The sequence below is a fragment of the Lottia gigantea genome, assembly GCF_000327385.1.
Source record: "Lottia gigantea unplaced genomic scaffold LOTGIsca_166, whole genome shotgun sequence".
Lineage (NCBI taxonomy): Eukaryota > Metazoa > Mollusca > Gastropoda > Lottiidae > Lottia > Lottia gigantea.
The window spans coordinates 122,428-144,498 of NW_008708067.1; the positions used below are offsets into that span (position 1 = coordinate 122,428).

The window sequence follows — 22,071 nt, forward strand, 5'->3', positions numbered from 1 at the left end:
CTTCACATAGATAGTTTGTTTTTGACTTGTGCCTCGCCTCAATTGGCGATTTACACTATCTCATCATAAGAGCTGCAATTAATTGGAAGGTCAAGGAGTCCGATAGGTCATGGCGACTGCCATATTGATCTAATCGAAGACATGAAATTTCAAAGCAATCTTTTCATGGTAGATCTGTTCGGTTTCTCAAAGCATGTGACCTTTTAATATTTCCTCTAACTGACTATGAATATTTATAAGAGCAATGATTTAATATCTCGTCAAATCATTAATCTGGATTTAATAAGGTTATTATCATGAATAATATTAAAGAGGTCTTCATATTTATAGATCATCATTGACGCTTAGTCTTGGTTAAAAATGATTACGTAATTCTTTTACAGTTTTGTTGAATGTTTACGTCCTTTTTTCTGTACCAACATGGAGGCAATGAAGATTTCTATAGTGAGGTTGTAGACGAAATAAATATCAAAAATACTCTTTAATTTAAAGGCAAACGTGTGCCAATCTTTTTGACCAATCATACTTTAGTCTCAGATGCGACTCCTCATTTTAAGATAATCTGTAATATAAAAAAAAGGAAAGACTTATATCTAGAAGTTGTGGGTAAAATTCTTAGTTTGAGATATTTTTGATGAAATTATGCGATTTTCGTACATTTTAGTATTTCTGAAGACTATTTACATATTTTCAAGACTCAAATCAACCCCCAAAATGGCATACCTGTCCCTTTTATATGACGTACGTCATGAGATAAGTAAAAAAAACATCAAAGCGACGTGAGTTACCTTGAGCCGCCTTATCTGCAGAGAAATTGGCGCCTGCAAACGCAAAATAACAACTATTGTAAGTATGTCCTTGAAATAGAGATTTCAATTCAAACTTGACATTGATCTGAAATACACAATTGATAAATATGTAAACAAAATAGACAGTACTAGCTAAGTGGACTCTCCTTATTCCGGGCAACTTAACAAACCCAATGGTAGAGTGGAATCAAGAGCACTCAAATTTTCTTATACTCATGTAAATTATTTGGATAAAGAAAAATAATGAAAAGGCACAATCGAAATCATTCCCCTATTACTATCGCTGTTGACACAAACAATAAATGGACAACAACATACACGTCAATCGGACTGTTTACAGTTAAAGGTTATTGATAAGTTGACCATTTTATCTGCAAAATCTAAAGCAAATTGACCATAAAAACTTTCTACTAAGTCTTACCTAAGGCAACAGATCGTTTACAATCTACAACAAAAGGCAGTGACCTAATATATAACCCTGTTTGATCCCCATACAGGATACGCCTTTGTTGTTGGCGTCTTGTTATTGAAATCTTATTGAAAAGATGCTCTGCATAATCAATCGATTTAAGTGTGTGTCTATGTCATTCGTCGTCCTTTAAACCTATTTTTATTGGTTTTCTCAAAAGGATTTTTGTGCATATTAGTGGAGGTGATATTTCGTAGTAAATAGTATTCTTTTTTACCAGAGTGCTAATTAACATGATGTGTTATTTGGATATACCTTGTGTTTATAAATGTTATATCTATGTGTATAATAATCAGAATTTGTAAAAACACATCAGATATACGCTTTTCATGAGGATTTCGTAAGGAGCATCATTTCGATGTGAAGCCAAAGTATTAAATTGCTATGGTAAATTTGGCTGCCATTAACCCTTATGTTTACAAATCTAGAAATGAATTTGCAGAATATAAACCCGTGTCTACCTGAGATTTTTTGAAACGTTTGTTACTTCGATTGTTTTGGAAGTTAATGTGTAATGTGCTATTAACATTGTATATAACACGACAATACAATGAAAGTAACATGAAAATTCTTATATACCTTTTGTGCTAAAAAATAATATACTTGCTTCGTTAGAGGAGTTATTATCTAAAGTTATTTCATGATACAAAATACTTTCTGTTTCCTGTTGTTGTAGATAGATTTGGAGAACGGAGGGTTTAATTTTTCCATATGTACAGGCTGGAACAAATAATTCATTGAGAAATTGGAATAAACGATCTGGAACTGCTCTGTATTTTTCTTGTGTTCTGATCTAAAATAGATAAAATAATATGATTTTGGTGTTTCTAAGTATATCATTGTAAAAGCTGTCTTGGATTTTCCATTTTGATTAATAGAGGGAGTAGGCCTTAACATTGTTGTATGAACTTCATTTTGAACAAGTTGTGGTTTGATTTGGAAGTTTAACTTGACTAGGAAGTGTCAGTTTGATTTCCATTCCAAGTTTTTTTCTAATGCGGGTAATTTTGCTCTGAGAAAAATATTACTTTACAAAATTGATATCTGTATCGGTCGTCGACTTTGAAAACAATTCATTTATGCTTCAAAGAGTTGCATCAGATTCTTGAAAAACATTTTGCTTGTGTCACTGCACAACGCTTATTTAAACGAGCCCTTCTTTATGAACGCCGGTAATATGTAGCGTAGGTAGCGCTCACACGTCGGAGAGAATAGGAAAGGTACTTAAGCTCGTGATAATGTAGAAGGCATTTGGCAAAAAAAGAATTTTAAAAATGTATTCATTATTGTCACATAACCAAAAGGAAATTATATCATTAAATTTTTCTTAATCCGCCATTTTCGTTTTATTTGATTAAATTTCTATGACAGATTCATAAGATCAATGTTCTGCATGGGATTAAATAGTTCATAAGATCAATGTTCTGCATGGGATTAAATAGTTCAGTTTTAGTTCAGTTTATGATCATCTTGAGATTTAAGTAGAATACAATTGTAACTAAATCTAACGACACAGAATATCTTGAGGACCCGAGTTATCATCAATGGCTCAAGAACTCAATTTCGTGGGATTGTGACATTAATCCTTGTTTAATGATTATTCCTTGGGTAAAACACCGATGTTACTGAAAACGTTTTTTATTCCTAAAGGAAGGATTTTGTACCAAAATATAATGTAATTGAACATATTTAACGGGTCAGTTTGAATATAATGATCCGGCCATTGATCGAATCGTCAACTATGTTATTAGCACACATTATATCGATAATAATTCGATGGTGTCGACCATAGAATTTTGCTTTTAACTGTGTCTTCCCTTTGTATGTGTATCCTTAAGGCTCCTAGAAGTCAAAACTTTTGCTGTGAATGATTTATATTGAGATGTGTATGGGCTAGAGACTAAGTTTTCCTTATTTTTCTTCAAATGATATACACTTAGAAATATTAAAATAATCTCCTTTGTCTCACATTTTAACGGTTAGTTTCTGGCCTTTTTGTTCTCGAGAATTGGATCTAATCAGTAATATGTATGAGAATTATTTTGTTGTGATCAAGTACAATATCAAGAGATTTGTGCGCATCCTCCGAGCTTAGTTTGCGGAATAAATTCGAGTCTAACCTTTCTACAAACGGATATCTCCGACATTTATGTTACCTAAAGGGATTGTAAAGAGGTTTTTTAAATTTTGATATACATTGATATATTATCCGTGTTTGAAGGGTCACGAAGGGTCTTATGAGATAAAGTATATTTTGCGATTAGTGACGTCACCAAACACTTAAATTTAGTGGAATTGCAAGAACCATTGATGGTATCAGTGTCCCCGATACACATAAAATAATTAGAAAAGCTCTTAACAGTCCCTTTAAGAGTCATTATCTCTTTCGTATCTTTTTAATGAGTGTTTCCACTTTTAATACGTCATCTTGTTTTGAACACAGCCAGTCTGTTAAGTAGTATCCATATCCGTTTGAATTACCTATTATTTAATGTTATAGAAGAGCATAATAGGTAATTAGAAAGTCTGTTAACAAGAGGCGTAATGTCTCGTCCCATCTCGAATATCAGGGTCTTTTACTTATACTTATCACAATGATTTAGAGGCTTTGATAATCGAGTCTATATGCCGGCAGGAATTATCAGTTTTCTTCCAATAATTATCTTAGAATAAACCTCTTCCGTATTGGAAAGAGTCACATTTTCCAATACACTATGTCGAAAGAGTGTAACAAGGGCCATAACCCTCCAGCATCTTAGTTCTTTTGTTATAACGATCAACTGTTTACTTTGTTATGTATTTCGCACCTGATCTCAGTTATATGAGTACATTTACATAAAAAAAGGATTTAATAATTCGCTTTGTGACTATATTATTATGATTGTCTTCGTGATTGTTACCATTAGTCTTGTGTGGTTTGGTGATGTCTTCATTGATTGGTGTAAGCAATTGTTTTTTCACAGATTTGTAAGTATCTTACTTTGCTGGTTAACTATTACTGATTTGAAAGTATGTTTTTGTTGTAAAATTGTTTGAGATGCTCATGAGTTCTTATGAAGCTGAATTGGCCATTGTATCATAGCAATCAGCCCTCCAAACAGTTTCACGATACATTTTCATACCATCACATTTGATGTCATTTCAAGATATTTTCAGAAAATTTTCCTTTCCTTCTGAATTCAGTTCTGGATTGATACTCTGGTTTCGTTCTGATTTCGAAATTTTGTCAGGTGTTAATTATTTTCCTCAAACTGTTGCTTGTAGTCCTGAAACATGATAAGACCGATCTTCCCAATATGCCGATTCGCCAACTTTGCCTAAATCCAACAAACAGTTTCTATAACTTCTGTTGTAACGAGTTTAGATAGTTCGTTATACAATTGTCTTTTTGCCCATATAAATGCAAATGATGTGGCTATCAGCGAGAGATTTAAACCAATAAATATTTGATGTCATAGAGATCTTTTATTGGTATTACACAGTGGTATATTACGAAAAATCACAATTTTGATTCAATTATATAACAGAGGGTAACGTCCAGACGACGACAGAAAGGTATTGATATCAATCGGTTTGTTACGTTACAAGTCTCAGATACTGTTTTTTGTGTAAGGTGTATATAAATCAGTTTGTAACGTTTCAAGTATCAGATACTAATAGCGTTGTTAGCTGTATATGAATCAGTTTGTAACGTTGCAAGTATCAGATACTAATAGCGTTGTTAGCTGTATATGAATCAGTTTGTATCATTGCAAGTATCAGATACTAATAGCGTTGTAAGGTGTAGATGAATTAGTTTGTTACTTTGCAGGTATCAGATACTGTCATTTTGGAAGGTGTATATGAATCATTTTGTTACGTTGTAAGTATCTGATACTGTTATCATTGTAAGGTGTATATGAATCAGTTTGTTACTTTGCAAGTATCAGATACTAATAGTGTTGTAAGCTGTATATGAATCAGTTGGTATCATTGCAAGTATCAGAAACTAATAGCGTTGTAAGCTATATATGAATCAGTTTTGATCATTGCAAGTATCAGATACTATTAGCGTCGTAAGCTGTATATAAATCAGTTTGAATCATTGCAAGTATCAGATACTGATAGCGTTGTAAGCAGTTTATGAATCAGTTTGTATCATTGCAAGTATCAGATACTAATAACGTTGTAAGCTGTATATAAATCAGTTTGTATCATTGCAAGTATCAGATACTAATAGCGCTGTAAGTTGTATATGAATCAGTCTGTATCATTGCAAGTATCAGATACTAATAGCGTTTTAAGCTGTATATGAATCAGTTTGTATCATTGCAAGTATCAGATACTAAAAGCGTTGTAAGCTGTATATGAATCAGTTTGTATCATTGCAAGTATCAGATACTAAAAGCGTTGTAAGCTGTATATGAATCAGTTTGTATCATTGCAAGTATCAGAAACTAATAGCGTTGTAAGCTGTATATGAATCAGTTTTGATCATTACAAGTATCAGATACTATTAGCGTCGTAAGCTGTATATAAAATAGGTTTGTATCATTGCAAGTATCAGATACTAATAGCGTTGTAAGCAGTTTATGAATCAGTTTGTATCATTGTAAGTATCAGATACTAATAACATTGTAAGCTGTATATAAATCAGTTGGTATCATTGCAAGTATCAGATACTTATAGCATTGTAAGCTATATATGAATCAGTTTATATCTTGAAAGTATCAGATACTAATAGCATTGTAAGCTGTATACGAATCAGTTTGTATCATTGCAAGTATCAGATACTAATAGCGTTGTAAGTTGTATATGAATCAGTTTGTATCATTGCAAGTATCAGATACTAATAGCGTTGTAAGCTGTATTTAAATCAGTTTGTAACATTGCAAGTATCAGATACTATAGCGTTGTAAGCTCTATATGAATCAGTTGGTATCATTGCAAGTATCAGATACTAATAGCGTTGTAAGCTGTATATAAATCCGTTTGTAACATTGCAAGTATCAGATACTAATAGCGTTGTAAGCTATATATGAATCAGTTGGTATCATTGCAACTATCAGATACTAATAGCGTTGTAAGCTGTATATAAATCAGTTTGTAACATTGCAAGTATCAGATACTAATAGCGTTGTAAGCAGTTTATGAATCAGTTTGTAACATTACAAGTATGAGATACTGTTATTATTGTAAGGTGTATATGAATCAGTTTGTTACTTTGCAAGTATCAGATACTAATAGCGCTGTAAGCAGTTTATGAATCAGTTTGTAACATTGCAAGTATCAGATACTAATAGCGCTGTAAGCAGTTTATGAATCAGTTTGTAACATTACAAGTATGAGATACTGTTATTATTGTAAGGTGTATATGAATCAGTTTGTTACTTTGCAAGTATCAGATACTGTTAGTGTTGTAAGGTGTTCAAGTTAATCAGCTTCGTAACTTGGTAGTATCAGATATCGTTCATGCTCCAAGGTGTATACGTTGATTAGGTTGATAACTTTGATTTCTATCAGATATTCTTCATGTCTAAAGTAGTCGATATATTAGTCAGTTTACTAGTATAATTATCAAATATAAAGTTAGTATTTTGAAAGTATCAAATGATTTTATGTTCCAAGTATTAAGCATCATCTTTCAAGCATCATAATTTTTTTTAATAGAACTGGTTCGCTGTTTCACAAAGGGTTTTAAAACGCAGTACAAAGAACTTTTTTCGAAACTTAAGTTGTGACATTTAAGAAACAATATTAGGCAACATTAATGTAACAATAAGTGAGAAGATTTCAATATGGATATCAAAATGCACAGAATAGGAGGTGGTTGGCATGTTAGTTCTGTAGGATTATTGAAGGTTCCTGGAACTACTGAAGTCATTGACACTGAATTGGAATTTTTTGTGAAAGATGGTGTTAAGGTAATGATATAAAGCCTACGTTTGAAATAAGATAAATAATGTTATTTATCTCATCCATTAAGTTTTTTTTTTTTCACTCAAATAATTATATTTTTTATGTTATTTCAAGATTACTTTGCTAATTATGAACTTTTTGTGTATTTCAGGCAAAAGTGTCCGACGATGATTCTGAGGGAAATTCAAGGTAAGTGGTACCTTTCCAATTTGCATTACTGAATACATTACTAGTACTATTGCCGTAGTCTGGATATGGTCAAGACGTTTGGATCCTACAAAACATACGTTTTTAGAAAAGAACTACCAAGTTCACAACCGAGGCATGCTCCTTAGATAGAGGTCTGAAATTAAGGCAAGAAAATGTACCTTCAGCTGCTCAATTTATGGTTTATCTCAGTCATCAAAACTCTCCGTGCAGCCTTTCACTTTTCACTTTTTTAGATAAATCAACTTATTTGATCTCTTTGCTTAAAGATGTGTTCCCTTATTTTCATTTTCGAAAATAGAATAGAATAGAAAGTAGAGGCGTTCTTATGACTTTGAAAAATGCCAGTTTGTCTTATATGTCCATAATTAATTCTTAATTAACTATATTAGAGGAGAAATTCAAGCAGAAAGATCAAAATGTCTTTGTTTTTTTTTTTTTTTTTTGTTTATCCAGTCTATACATACATGGACATTTATGATTGGTTAAAACTCTTAATCTTATTCAATAATAACATAATGATATGATTAAGAATACATGATCATTCATTAGAAACACCAATTAAGCTCATATAACAACTTGTTTGTTGGAAACGTTTTGATAATACATTGACGTTTCTTTCTGAAATAACGTCATTAGCTGAATTACAATTTTTTTTCAGTTCGCTTCACTCATTCAGTTACCATCGTTAAAAAATTAATAGATGAGATTTTGAAAGATTTTTTTTTTCAATTTGGTTTTCATCGCCACTGAATTCATTTCTGCGAATGGACAATTCATCAACCCTAACATGTTATGGAAATTGAGGAAGCCATAAAAAATAGAAATTTTGAAATTTGAATAAAAAATCCATTGAAATTTTAAAAAATATTCTTAATTCTCAAAATGATCATTTCTTGAGTCCAAAAGAGAGAGATATTTTAAGAGCGACAATTAATATGATATCTATCTTTTAAAATCTATATAGGTCTTAAATTATGAGCCATATAGATATAAAAAGACTATGTAAGATATATTTGGTGATAAAACACTAGCCGCTAGACAATAATGATGTAGAAGCTGAAATTATTTTCGATGACTGCCTCAGGCCATCCAAATGACATCAAGAAAATGTTCGATAAGGTCATATAGTCTAACATTTTTATTAAAGGAATACAGATGTTTATAATTGAAGTTGATATAATTGTAACATTCAGTGACCCAACTACCAAGGACTGCTTGAACCAAGACCACGGTCTCCCAAGCCAGAGAAAACAAACAAAATTAAACAATGTACCAAAGTATACAATTATAATCAAACTTAACAACCAGCAATGTATATTAATGGGTGAATTACCATTAACTACTGACTGAAAATCTTTAAATCTTCCATTAACAGACATTAAATTAACAGAATGCAGGAGAGCATAATGTTAAAAAAAATCCTGGAAGGTGGCCTCGACCCACTTAAGTCCAAGGGCACCCACTCGTCTAGTTCAGCTACTGGAAACATTTTGATCAACGAATCCATTCTACTTTCAAACATTAAAAAATACGATCATCTAATTTCTTAATTTTTGTATCAAATGAATACATGGTAACAGCATTAATATCGGATCGTGTCAATTTTGCATGAATACACAACATTAAATGACAGTAGAAAGACATGAAATCACCATTAAATGATCTTTTTAAAGACGTAAAATAAGAATACAGTAACAGTCGGAAATTTTACTTTCAGAGAATTGAAAAACTTAGCAATGCTGAAAATCGTGTCTGCAAACTTTTTTTTAAATTAAGTCATAATTTAGCTAGGATTGTCAAATTTCGGTTGTTAGTCTCAGAATTTAGAAAAAAAACATGTGCTGGGTCGCAAGGACATGAAAGTGTCCCTTTGTTAAAAATATCGAATATCATACATTTTTCGCCTTTAGAGGTTTTTATCGAATTGAGAAGAATCACTTAAAACCCCTGGAGGTACTTGAAAAGATACATAAGAAAAATATATTTTGACGAACAAATCGAATTCGTCATTATTTACCGATTTCAATGACCTCAGGGTGGAAGGCGGAATACCAGCAGCTTTAGAAGGTTTCAAAAGTTGGGAAGATTGCGAACCAGTGCTTTAAAGACAATTGCATGTGATATTTTAACATTTCAGTGATGAATCAGCTCCATCATCGTGTAAGAAATCAGAAGACCAGAAATCCAATTCAACACAAATAATAGTCAAAAATGAAGATAATGAAACTGTTACAACACCAAGTGTAGCCACTACCAACTTTCAAAATCTAGTTCATAAAGAACGGAAAATATCTAGGATTATTAAAAATATGAGGGTAAGTTTGGTATCTTTTTAACCCAGATGAAAATACTTGGTTTGGGCCCCACAAAGTTTTTCGTTTTGTTTGCACTGTGCCGAAAATTTAAAAGTGTCGAGAATTGCTTCAGAAAAGAACTTTAGGTTATTGGACTACCAAAAAAAACAGTGTTCTTTACTTGAGATTACTTCACTCTGATAAATAAAACCACTCTAGACAAATCAGATCAAATTCACCCTAGGTGTCTTAGACAAACCTGAAATAGGATTCTTGATCTGAAAAGTGATGCTAAAATGCTTTAAGTTTAGTATACTAATTACTTTTATATCGTATAAGTCATGCACACAAACAATAGTCGATTTTGTAGATAATCTGCTAGTCTATTTTGGTTAAAGAATTCCATTTGAATTATATCATTACTTACGAGAAAATCAATGATACTTTGATTGGTATGAAATTTGATTAGTACTCTCTTTGATATTCTAATTCAATGTTTAATTATGGATGATTTTTGATTCGTTATGGCTTCGTTATATATTAATGAGAATCGGTATGATAGCACTAATTAAGATTCTGATACATGCTTTAGATGTAATGTTTCTTTTGTCATTACGTGTGCTTTTGTTCTGATATCTGTGACTGGATTGTAAGAAACTGTGGAAGTCTTCTTTAAGCTGTGGTGGTAGGACTTGTTTTAAACTTATCGGTTTTAGTAGTCATTTAGGCACAAATATGGTAAGTACAGTACTTAAAGCACACTATTTTTAGGCATCTGGTCATTAAGGCATGGGTAATTTAGGCACAACATCTTTTTCAATTAGGCACATATTCATTTAGGTACAGATACAATGTGGAATTAAGGCAAATGTTATTTAGGCACAACTTCATTTTTCAATTAGGCACATATTCATTAGGCACAGATGCAATGTGCCGATTGGCTGTATTCGCTGACGTATAATCTAGTTAAATCACCGCGTTTACTTCCGTGATACAATGAAGCTGGCTATTGCAGTCAAGGTATTGAACACAGTTCGTAACAGCTTAACATTGTGAAGGCGAAGAATAATGGAATGTCGAGCATATGGTTATTAGGAGGAAATAATGTTTCTATTATTTCAGAGGCCTGTAATTTTTTTGAAAAAGATTATATTCAAAAGAGACAAAGAGCTTTGTTGATCAATGACAAAAGCTTCTGAAATTATATTTTGTCTATTTTCAGAAAACTTCAACAGTGAAAGAAATGGCTGATTTTATTATTTATCCTGACGGAGCCTTGTCTTATTATTGGATGGTAAGTGTTGACAAGAATCTCAAATGGACAACCAATACTTTTGTAGGATAACGCCACTGTCAGGGACAGATGCGCCATTGTAGGGGATTGATTTTAGCCTTGAATATATGTAAATAGTCTTCAGAAGTACTAGAAATGTTAGAAAATTGCATAATTCCTTTAAAAATATTCTAAACTAAGAATATTTTCCTCATTATTTCTATATGTCTTCTATATATCACAGAGTATCTTAAAATGACGAGTCGTCATTTTAATATTCAAACACGGATAATTCTGGACATACATTGATTTTCGACGATTTTCAAATTTTGACGGTGAGCTGTGAACACTATTTCTGATTGTCTTAGCTAAAAATATTCCCGTTTCCGAGACTAAAGTATGGTTGGTCAAATAAAATTGCGCATCTGTCCCTTTAAATCCTTCATGTCTTTATCAATTAGATAATGCCAAAAGCTGGATTTTAAACTTTAATCCATTCTGTTAACTTGGTAGTTTTCATTTGCTACTCCATAAAAACTTTCGTAATGGCAGTTTTATGATGAGAAGGTCTGTTGTTTTGTTATTGCAAGGTGCAATAATTTGTCTTTCTGCTCTGAATTGAATATGTATTTTTGTTTTTCTTCAGAGTTTGACAACTTTAGCTGTAATGTATAATTTAGCTGTTGTTATTTTGAGACTAGCGTTTTCTGATGTTAGAGATCAGGTAAGCAAATTGATTGATTATTTTATGTCTGGAATAGGCTAGTTTTTACTAAAATTCAAATTCCCATGTGTTTTCATGTATAAGAGCTATATCTATGCAGCATAGACATTTTCCATTTCACATCGGAACAACTGTGCGCAGATAGCACAAACAATTTCTATTCATTTTACTACGTATAATCATTGTAAATAATATTTATTTATACATGAAATGGGGAGGGCGTATATTGGCGTCATCCATGTCCGTCCGTTTCACAATTCTTGACAATTTTGATGAAACTTGGTGTGAGTATGGATGAACTGTATTGAAAATCAGAATAATCTCAAAATTGTTGCCCTTGTTCTTGAAAACGCGTTCAAGTTTTAGTCTGTAAAAAATCTTGAAGATACAATTCTTGACAGATTTTGACAAAACTTGGTAATTTTTTTCAGTACCCCCCCCCCCCCCCCCCCCCCAAAAAAAAAGGTTCAAAAGACTGAAGGTTGAATATTTCATACTGGTGAATGTTAATGTTCTGCCAAATATTTTTATGCAAAATCATAGCTGCCAGTGGGCGTATATTACCTTGCCTGGCAAGCTGTCTTTATTGTTGATTAACGTACATGCAAAACATAGTGCCATTTTTTTATGAAACCATGAAAAGGGTTTTACAAAGAAATGGCGGAACTGAGAATGCGCTAAAGCAATGAGGATTCAAAAACAAAACAACAACAGTCATTAGAGAGATCAAACTAATACAAGAGCCATATCTCTTAATATTTTATAGATTATAAAACAGTTTTCTGATAACTTTTCAAAGGAATAGATGATAAAGCCATTTTTTGTTAATTTTTCAGAGATTATTTTTCCTGTTAGATCATATTACAGACGTGATATATGTAGTAGATATTTTAGTTCAATCTAGAACAGCTTTTCTTGAAGATGGTTGTCTGGTATGTAATTTCCCTCGATATTTGCTGTAGTGATTTCAGCTGTTCATATCACTTACAAAATATAATTCAGGTATCTGTTCTCCTACAATTTAGTAAAAAAATAAATGCAGTTTAGACTGATGTCCATTTAGCATTATTGCTTACATTATTACCAATTATAATCGGTGTTTTTATGAAGCTGGCAAACACACAATTTCTCCGATCGTTTATTGAATGTCTTTCAAATTCAAGGTTTTGGAACCTCAAGCCATGTATCAGAATTATCGTAAAAAGTTTAAATATTGGTTGGATATTGCTGCAATATTTCCTGTAACTACAGTATATTGGACGTCAAATGGTAAATATTAAATTTTGTAATAACAGAAGCATTTTCATCTTAATCTGAATATTGTGGCGTTAGCATTTGATATTTGGGTGGGAAATAACCAATGTATCAACAGTGCTATTGCGAGTTTGACAATGACAAAGTGGTGATTTTGAACGAATATGAGCATAGCTCTTGTTTGCTATCTTTATCAAAGTTAGTAAAAAAAAGTTTCATTTTGGGCACACAACACGCATTCAGTTGTCCGACACAAGGTTAGGCTCCCAATATGTATTTTTATAGATGCGATTCATTTCTCAATTTTGACTTTATATTTTTCTCCTTATTTCAGTCTTAATGAACGCAGTTACATTCAAATTTTCCACAATTTTCTCAGGTATATTACGTTTGTTTTTTGTCTTTTTTGTATTGCATTCAAGTCAATTCAGCTAAATGCTTGATAATATCACCAATTACCGTATGAATAGACGATTCTAAGACCCACGTTAAAAGGTGTGCATAAGAGCTTGGACACAGATCAACATGTATGTACACCATTCTGATTCAGATTTTCAAAGACATGCTTTCGGAACCATATACATAGATGTTGTTAATATCCTCTTGTCGCTAAAATATGCTTTGTAAACCTATCACCCTTCCTTGTGGAACCAATTGTTAATGTCAGCGGAGAGATACAGGTTTTGGCAGATGGTACTCTCGTGCTTCCCCACAATTGCTCTTTTACCTTTGGCCCGTGGCACCCCTATACTGAAACATTTGTATAGTGGATACACTCATATATTTATGATTCATATTCATTCTTTCCAGTTATGTCATTACCATGGTTGCGATTTTTAAGAATATTGAAATATCATCAGGTCACTTCATTTTTCGAAATAGCCGACAGGTATGTTATTTTACTGATAAATGTCATTTTTCACAGATACGCAGATTCCACTAATCCTTGACATTATTCAATATAATGGTAGGCCTAATGTAATCGTTAATTACCTTCACGTGAGCCACTTTGAAAGTATTGCTGTCAGGCTTTCGTGGTTCTTGTAAGCTTTTCCATTTGAAACCAAAACCATTTGACAATGAAACATCCAAGTCCTGCATCCATGGATCAGTGAGTTTTTATTCAGTTCAAGTGAACATTACGAAGGAAACACAGGATCCATTCTATTACTTGTATAGGTTTAGTTGCGAGCGCAATTCGAGCCGAAAGTGATATTCAATTACTTGAATCACATTTCGTTGAGAAATGGCCATCCATTATTTTGCTATCAAATGAAAATATGGTAACATATCATTTTCATCCGTTTTCCAGTCGGACGCGACGGCCAAGTCTTCTACGTGCCTTTAAATTATCACTACATTTGTGGATGGTTATACATTGGATAGCTTGTATATATTATATGCTCTCTGAGGTGAGTGATAGAAGCTTAATGATGTTGTGGGAATACACCAAATGGTCTCTATCTTACACGGGCTGAGTGATCTCTAACTTATACGGGATAAGTGAGCTGAGTGGCCTATATCTCGGCTATTTAGGCTACATTTAAGATTTTTTAATCATCCATAGAAAATTTCCTGGCCGTTTCTGATTCGCACTATACAGAAAAATAATCGGTTCATATCCGACTAATGAGGAATTTTTATCAAGATTGTCACCAACATAACACATGGGTAATGTATCATTATGATTTCAGTATGAAGGTCGAGGAACTAATGACTGGGTCTATACTGATAATGAAGACGGAGGTTTTCGAAGGTAAGCTACATCATAAGTTATAGTGTTATCATTACCAGGTTATCATGCTTTATACAATAGGTATGTCTTCTGAAATGAACCTCCCATTGACAATAGAAAAAACTGAACAAAATCAAACGGATCTAACTTTTTTGTGAGATCCCAATGGAAACGGAACCGGGCCATATTTTGAAGAACTTTATTTGACATCATTTTGATACGAATGATCTCCCTCTGACCATTTCTAACCTTTTATGTTTTATATTGTTCCTTTCAGAAAGTATATCAGGTCTGTGTACTGGTCGATGATGACTTTAACGACTATTGGTGAACGACCCTCTCCTGAAACAGATTTGGTATGTATAATATGCTTCTTTCGGATCTATGATAGCGATCCGAGGTTAATTTTGGAGATCCAGATCGGACCGTGTTTTTGCATTTCAGAGATCACGTGGCCAGAAGATACCTTCCAAATTAAATCTCCAGTTTAATTATGCTTGTCTGAAGCGAAGAATTGACATTTCTTCCATATGAAACACCTGATGGTATTGTTCGTTTATCTGCACACCTTTCAGAGAGTCAATTATGCCTACAATTCATTCTGGCATCATTATTCCAGGAGTACATATTTACTGGTACGACATTTCTAATTGGAGTATTTGTATTTGCTGCTGTCGTTGGTAATGTTGGAGACGTCATTAGTAACATGAATGCTGCAAGACATGATTTCCAATCAAGGTTGGTACTTGCATATCTGGTTGTTTATTATGTCTTTAATGCAAGAATCCCTTTTCTTTCCAATGTATGTTAACCCGATTCTTGACGATAGGCCGCATGTTTGCGAACATTGTCGGTAATCTCCAATAGAGCATTACCTTATACCATCAAAAGGGTTCTGGTGCGATCGTCCCAGTCCTCTAATGATCAGTCCCTAGCTCACATGTTTAGTTTGCAATGATGAGCTAAGCCATTTGTTCCAGCACATTATTGATTTGATTTTTCTGCCTTCGTTATCATATCTACATGCTGCATTTCAGAATGGATCAGATCAAGTTTTATATGAATCACAGATTTGTACCAGAAGATCTTCAAGATAGAGTCAAAAAATGGGCAGAATATTCATGGACAAGGTAAAATTGCTTCGTGGTTCATAGTGCATCGTACATAGGAATGAAAAAAGTGTAAATTTGACTTAAAGTGGTTTTTGTAAAAGATTCTGGTTTTTTTTTGCAAGAATAACGATCGCGTCACGCGTCAGTATGTTTTGTTATGTGGAAAATGTGGAAACATTTCTGTGGCATACTGCTTCAAAAATAATTTTTTTTTTTTTTGCAAATTATAATTTTTGGTGGACTATCCGTCTGGTCTTGTCTCAACTACTAACAAAACAAATTTAGATACCCCATGAGAATTATAACTTTGTGGTTTCTGTAGCATACTGCCTCAAAAATAATATTTTTTGCTAAAATTTAAATGGCAACATGGTAACTAAAAATGCTTCAACCATATTTTGAATTCAAATGATAATTTTTGGTGGACCATCCGTCTGGTCTTATCTCAACGTAACAACCACCAGCAAAACAAATTTAGATACCCCATAGAGAATTATAACTATATGGTATTTTAGAACTCAAGCTATGGATGAACCAAGTGTATTAGCTATGCTGCCTGACAGACTTCGAACAGAAATAGCTATCCATGTTCATTTAGATACATTGAAACAAGTAAGTGTAATATCTTAAGCCCTTCGACCTTCAAAGTTAATGGCAAAATCTTGATTCTTGATGCATGGATATGTGATCCTTGCCTGGAAGAAGCATTGTGACTCATCATCAACTTGTATAGATATGGTGATAAAGGCGGAGTATTTCAGGTTTTATGACTTGTGATGGTTTGCTGAATGAGTTGGTTTTGTTCCAAATTATGAGACTTGTATTAACAAATGGTGGTCGTGGGTTTGATCTCGGTCGGCGTGTGAAAGTCTGTCGTCCTTGAAAAAGTCATCTTGCCTCATAATTCTAGTCGACCCAGCCGTAAATCTGTGTGGGAAACTGCTGGAAAGATCAATGCTTGGCTTTGTCAAGGAATAACTGGTTCAAAGGATTTCTTGAATCTCAGTTGTTATCCTTGTAAAATATAGTTGTTTCTTTCCTGTCTAAAAGGTGAAGATATTTGAAGAATGTGAAGAAGGATTGTTACGTGAATTGGTATTAAAATTACGACCTATAATATATTCACCTGGTGATTATATCTGTCGTACTGGCGAAATAGGCAGAGAGATGTATATTATTAATCATGGGAAAATAGAGGTAGGTAAAAAATCTAGTGAAATTGAAATGAAATCGTGTGTTACGTCCAACTATCGAGTGATAATCGTGCACAACCTGAAGCAAACGGTTTATCGTTTTATTGTCCCATCCGAACGACTAGAACATCCATGTCACGTCCGACACCACTGACCGGGAAAACTGGGTTTAAAAATCAGAAGCTGTCATGAACTGAATGAAAAGACTATATAACTTTATATTGATGCTATCAACTTTATGAAATTGGATATAATCTACGCCTTTTTCAGATCTTAGTACAAAAAGGTGAAATTTCTACCAGAGTAGCTTTACTGAAACCCGGAAATTATTTTGGTGAAATCAGTCTATTGAAATTGGATGAAGGACAAAATAGGTAGGTTCTGAATCTCATTTCACAAATTAAGTACATTCAATATTAGTTTAAGGCCACTTAGTCAGCTTGGTTCGTTCAATAGCCACCAACTAAGTCAAGACCCTTTAAGTCAGCTTGAATGATTCAAAAGGCACCGGCAAAGTCAATTTGACTAATACAAAAGCCATTGACTAAAGAATTAATGGCTCAAAGCCATGGATAATGTCAGTTTCAGTGGTTCAAAAAATATCGATTTAAAATGAGTATTTCAAATGTCAACGAAATTTTCAAAAGCCTGAATCCTTAACCTTATGATTAATTCAAAATTATCGTCGCCGCTTATACAAAATCGCTTAGAAATTAGTAATAGGTAATCGCATATACACCATTTTCAGACGAACTGCCGATGTTAGAGCTATAGGTTATTCAGAATTGCTATGTTTATCACGTAAAGATCTCATTTCGGTAAGAAAATCTCTTTTCCTATTATTATTTCCTTCATCATGATTGATTCCTTCTTTTCTTTGATTTCTCTTCTAAAAAAGGATTTCGTGACGCTGTAATTACTTTATGAGGTTTCTTATATGAAATTGAAGGCTATATTAAGAAAAATAGTTCATCTATTTTAACAGAATTTCGCCCTTTTTATCTCTTATGATACACGATGTATATGAATAATGAAAAAAATTACCGAAGAAGGATGAATTCCTCTGGAAAATGAAGAACTGAATGTACTTTACAATATCAGTAGAAAAACTCTTTGATTTGAGTACAGCGAGAGAAAGAAACACCTCACGGCTCTTGTTATAGATGAACTGTTTGGAGTAGGCGAACCAAGCTTCGTGTTATAGATTCTGGAGATGCGCAAAGAAATGAATTGCAAAAGCTTCACATTTTCTAATTTTTCATTGATATTTCAGGCTTTGGGAGAATATCCTGACGCAAAGAAGATCTTGGAAGCACAAGCCATGAAGAGGTACGATATTTTGAAACATTTTGACTAGACTTTTAGGAAGCGTTACAAATATATATTCATATACACAGTGAAAACGAATACTTACAATAAAAACTCGAATCAAACTTAAATATTAGTATTTGTTTGACAATGACAGCAATTGACTTAGGTTGGTACTCGAAGTATTCGCGATCCAAACCACGCACCAGTTGCCATAAGACTTACGTTTCTCTCGTTGCTGAATTAAATGATGAAATTGCAAATAGTAGGTACAGTTTATTTTAGCTTTAGTCTATGATGTAACACGACAGATATATTTTTTTATAGAATGCAGGAAACAAAGGGAGTACGACAAACGGATAAAGCACCTTCTCCTACTAATATTAGTTCGAAAACAAATCACGAGTTCCCTAAACGCAAAGCTAGTGATGTATTTAGTCAAGTCATGAAACAAGAAGGATTTCGGAAGTTGCTGTCTTCTAGAGGTAGTATCATAATTTAAAGGGTCCGCCTCGCCATTCATTTGACTTATCTTACTTGAATCTCAGAAACGGGATTTGTTTAGCTATGCTAATCAGTAATTGTGTTCACAGCTCACCTTCGCAATTTTAGCCTTCAAATCCATGTGTGTCCAGAATTATCCTCGTTTGAATGTTAAAATGACGACTCGACATTTCTAGAGACTTTGCTTTAGAATTAGAAAGTGAAAGTCCTAGTTTGAGGTATTTTTGAAGGAAATATACATTTCTAGTACTTCTGAAGACTATTTACGTATATGCAATTCTACCCCCGAAAATGTCGATTCTTCCTCTTTAATCTTAGTGATGTTAGAGACTAGCGAAGAAACCCCGAGCACAACTTCGACAACAGGACCGACAAAATAGCATTACGTATCTTTACATAGGGCACCACCAGATGAGTTGGAAAAATGGGAAAAGTCATGCAACTTGAGTATTAAAAGTTTTGTAGTGTGTATAATGTCTGACGTTCTGATTTTACTATACCAGCTCTTTAATTGCAGAAAAAAATATATTTCAAGTACATGTATACAAATTTTAGAAATCATTTCATTTTCCTGAGTCCTGAGCAAGGTAGCTTTGAGAAGAAAAATGTATATTCAATCTCAAACCTGGTACTTGTTTTTGTTGACAATAACGCAGCCTTCTGGTACACGGTTCTTGTAAAATGACATGAAAAATTGTACTGTTTTCAGATAATGAAATGCACGAGTTAAAGAAGATGGTTGCTGAAATGAGAGAACTAAGTAGAAAACAGGTATGAGTATAATGCACGAATACAAAACTTTGATACCTTCGTTTAAAATGGCATGTCTTGGACATTGTTGAACTTTTCTCGTTTTAATTTCAGAATTATGCGTTTAAGTTCGATTCATGTCCAATCTGATGACCTTCTTTTTCGTCTCCATTGTAATCTAACAAATTTTCCACCACAGTCTCGTTCAAATGACTTATTTTAACCATTAAAAACGTAGAACCCTAATCGAATTTTGGGATAGTCAAACAGAGTCAAAAAGGTAGCCTACTTTCACAATGGTCTACATCGGGTTTCGCCATCCAACAATTATTCATCCTTGGTTTCAAGAAATGGGTCCTTCATGATTACAATTCAGATGAAAAAATTTAACGATATTGATGAATCAAGATGGGTTTAGATTTTACCCTTAGAACGACCAATTTATTTTCTATTCACAGAAAGAACCAATGAATGAGGCTTTAGAAGAAAAGGTACGTTGTTGGTTTTATTATATATTCAAAGAAAATATTGATATATGATTTTTAATATCACAATACATCCCGACAACTTCTTAGTACAGAAGGATTTGTGGCTTCGTCATCAGAAAGATTAGTTGCTAATCTTTAATTTATCCATATGCACTGACTGTAATGTCAATGTAATTCCAATGTAATGGAAATTCAGTAGATTTGTGCCCAATGGGAGAGATAATTGTTTTACTTACCCCCACAACAACATTCTATCTCAACTGAGTCATCTTAAATAAAAATATTATCACTTTTCTCAACACATTTTTCTTTTGTAGTGCCGCAGTATGGAAAACAAAATTGCTGGTAAAGATTTGGCTTTAAAACAGGCTAAAAGAAGAATCAATCAACTGGAGACCTACGTCCGAATTCGAGCCTACAACGCCAAATTCCAAAGACACAACGTGCCTGCGTCCGATCCAATAGTCCAGCCACCCAAAGTTGTTAGACAGTCATCGAGTATTCCAAACGGTGTACCGAGGGCAAGAAAACTCTCTGGGAATTTACCAGTGTTCAATGGCCACAATTCCCAAGATCACGAAAACTCCAGAAAGGATCGTCAATCTTCTTTAGAAAGGGAGAGCTCTATACCCGACCATATTGGATACAATCATTTCGTAAACAGACATGAAACTAAAAATGGGTCATGCACTTCGGAGAGACACAATGATCACGCAAATGGTAGTCCACATCATTATCGAAATGGCGGACAGCATCTAACAAATGGAAGTCGTCGTAAGGAACATCAGTATCTCAAAAGTTCGACTAAGTCCCATGATGATCCCTTTCAACATCATACCCATCAACATGGCATGTCTTCCACCGAAAATGAAAAGACATTTTGCACAACGTCAAATTTCATCGTCCAATCTCCGCCGAAATGTACACAATCACACATTTCAGCAGATGATGCAATCCCATGCACAAGCATTCTTCCACCTCATCAGAGAGTCCTAAAGTCCCACAATAGCTTTGACTATCCTAGTTTTAGAACGTTGGACCTTACTGCAAGTCCCAGACTAAAATCATGGTCAAGTGCTGACAGTTTGATTCCTCGCCACAGCATTTCAACTCGCATCATTTCAAAAGACAACATTCCAAAAGATTCTACTGGTCATCCATGGATTGACACTGAAAAGCCTAAATCAGACGTGCCTCACTCCACCGAAATCAGCAAAGTTAATGACATTGTTTTTAATTCAGGGACTCATATTTCTACTGCAACATTCACAGTTGGTGCTCCGAGGGTCAAATCTGAAATTTCGGATGAAGACTCTTTCGATAAAGATTGTGTTCAAATGTCTTCTAATAAAAAATTACGGAGCTACATCACGAATATTAAATTTTCAAGAGGAAAAACTGTCAAAAGTGATAGAACAGAAATCCAAAATGGAGACCCAAATATGAAAAGTTCGCCAATGGGCTCACCAAGACCTCTGTTGAAGTTTTGTAAACGGAATTCAGAGGAAACGATTGATTCGGGTATAAGTGATAAAGATGATGTAAACGAAGAAGAACTTATTCGGTTAATGGAACTTATTTCTAAAGACCAATCACTTGATTCCATCAATACGTCACTAAGTGAGAATGACAGTGATCTTGATAGTGACGCAGATTTTGAATAGTAACTGATAACATCACTTTTGTCTCCGTATTATGTTGGAGACTTCGCCATCCATTTTAACAAGCATACCTTAGTCTCCAAAACGGGAATCAGTAATAATGTTTAAGGCTCACCGCCAAATCCACGTGTGTCCAAAATTATCCGCGATTGAAAGTAAAAATGACGACTCGTCTTTTCTTGAGCCAATGTCATATATAGAAAAGACATCTTTAGAAATATAAGTTGAAATTCCATACTTTCGTACATTTCTAGTCCAAATATTCAAGACTCATGATCAACCCCCGAGAATGGTGTATCTGTTCCTTTAAGCTCGCCCATTTGAAACTATTGTCCATTTTTGTGATTTTTAGATGATCATTTCTAAGAGTGACTTCATAAAAAGGACTA

The 22,071-nt window shown here is 33.6% G+C and overlaps 3 protein-coding genes across 3 annotated transcripts; 2 read left to right on the forward strand and 1 right to left on the reverse strand.

Annotated features, from left to right (window-relative positions):
- Positions 1-533: 533 nt before the first annotated feature.
- LOTGIDRAFT_173610 (hypothetical protein) lies at positions 534-3,425 on the reverse strand (the record flags this gene model as incomplete). The annotated part of the gene is made up of 4 exons (XM_009051385.1): positions 534-562; positions 789-857; positions 1,858-2,071; positions 3,399-3,425. 4 exons carry the CDS (start codon positions 3,423-3,425, stop codon positions 534-536), a joined length of 339 nt encoding a protein of 112 aa, XP_009049633.1.
- Positions 3,426-12,507: 9,082 nt separating this feature from the next.
- LOTGIDRAFT_141756 (hypothetical protein) lies at positions 12,508-18,328 on the forward strand (the record flags this gene model as incomplete). The annotated part of the gene is made up of 13 exons (XM_009051386.1): positions 12,508-12,609; positions 12,841-12,946; positions 13,742-13,820; positions 14,244-14,343; positions 14,626-14,687; positions 14,944-15,022; positions 15,286-15,404; positions 15,704-15,796; positions 16,294-16,390; positions 16,829-16,975; positions 17,242-17,345; positions 17,720-17,789; positions 18,245-18,328. Coding segments are annotated over 13 exons (1,242 nt in total), but the record flags the coding sequence as incomplete, so codon positions are not given.
- On the forward strand, positions 18,245-21,685 carry LOTGIDRAFT_173613 (hypothetical protein; the record flags this gene model as incomplete). The annotated part of the gene is made up of 5 exons (XM_009051387.1): positions 18,245-18,300; positions 18,607-18,764; positions 19,493-19,554; positions 19,992-20,024; positions 20,339-21,685. Coding segments are annotated over 5 exons (1,656 nt in total), but the record flags the coding sequence as incomplete, so codon positions are not given.
- Positions 21,686-22,071: the final 386 nt, after the last annotated feature.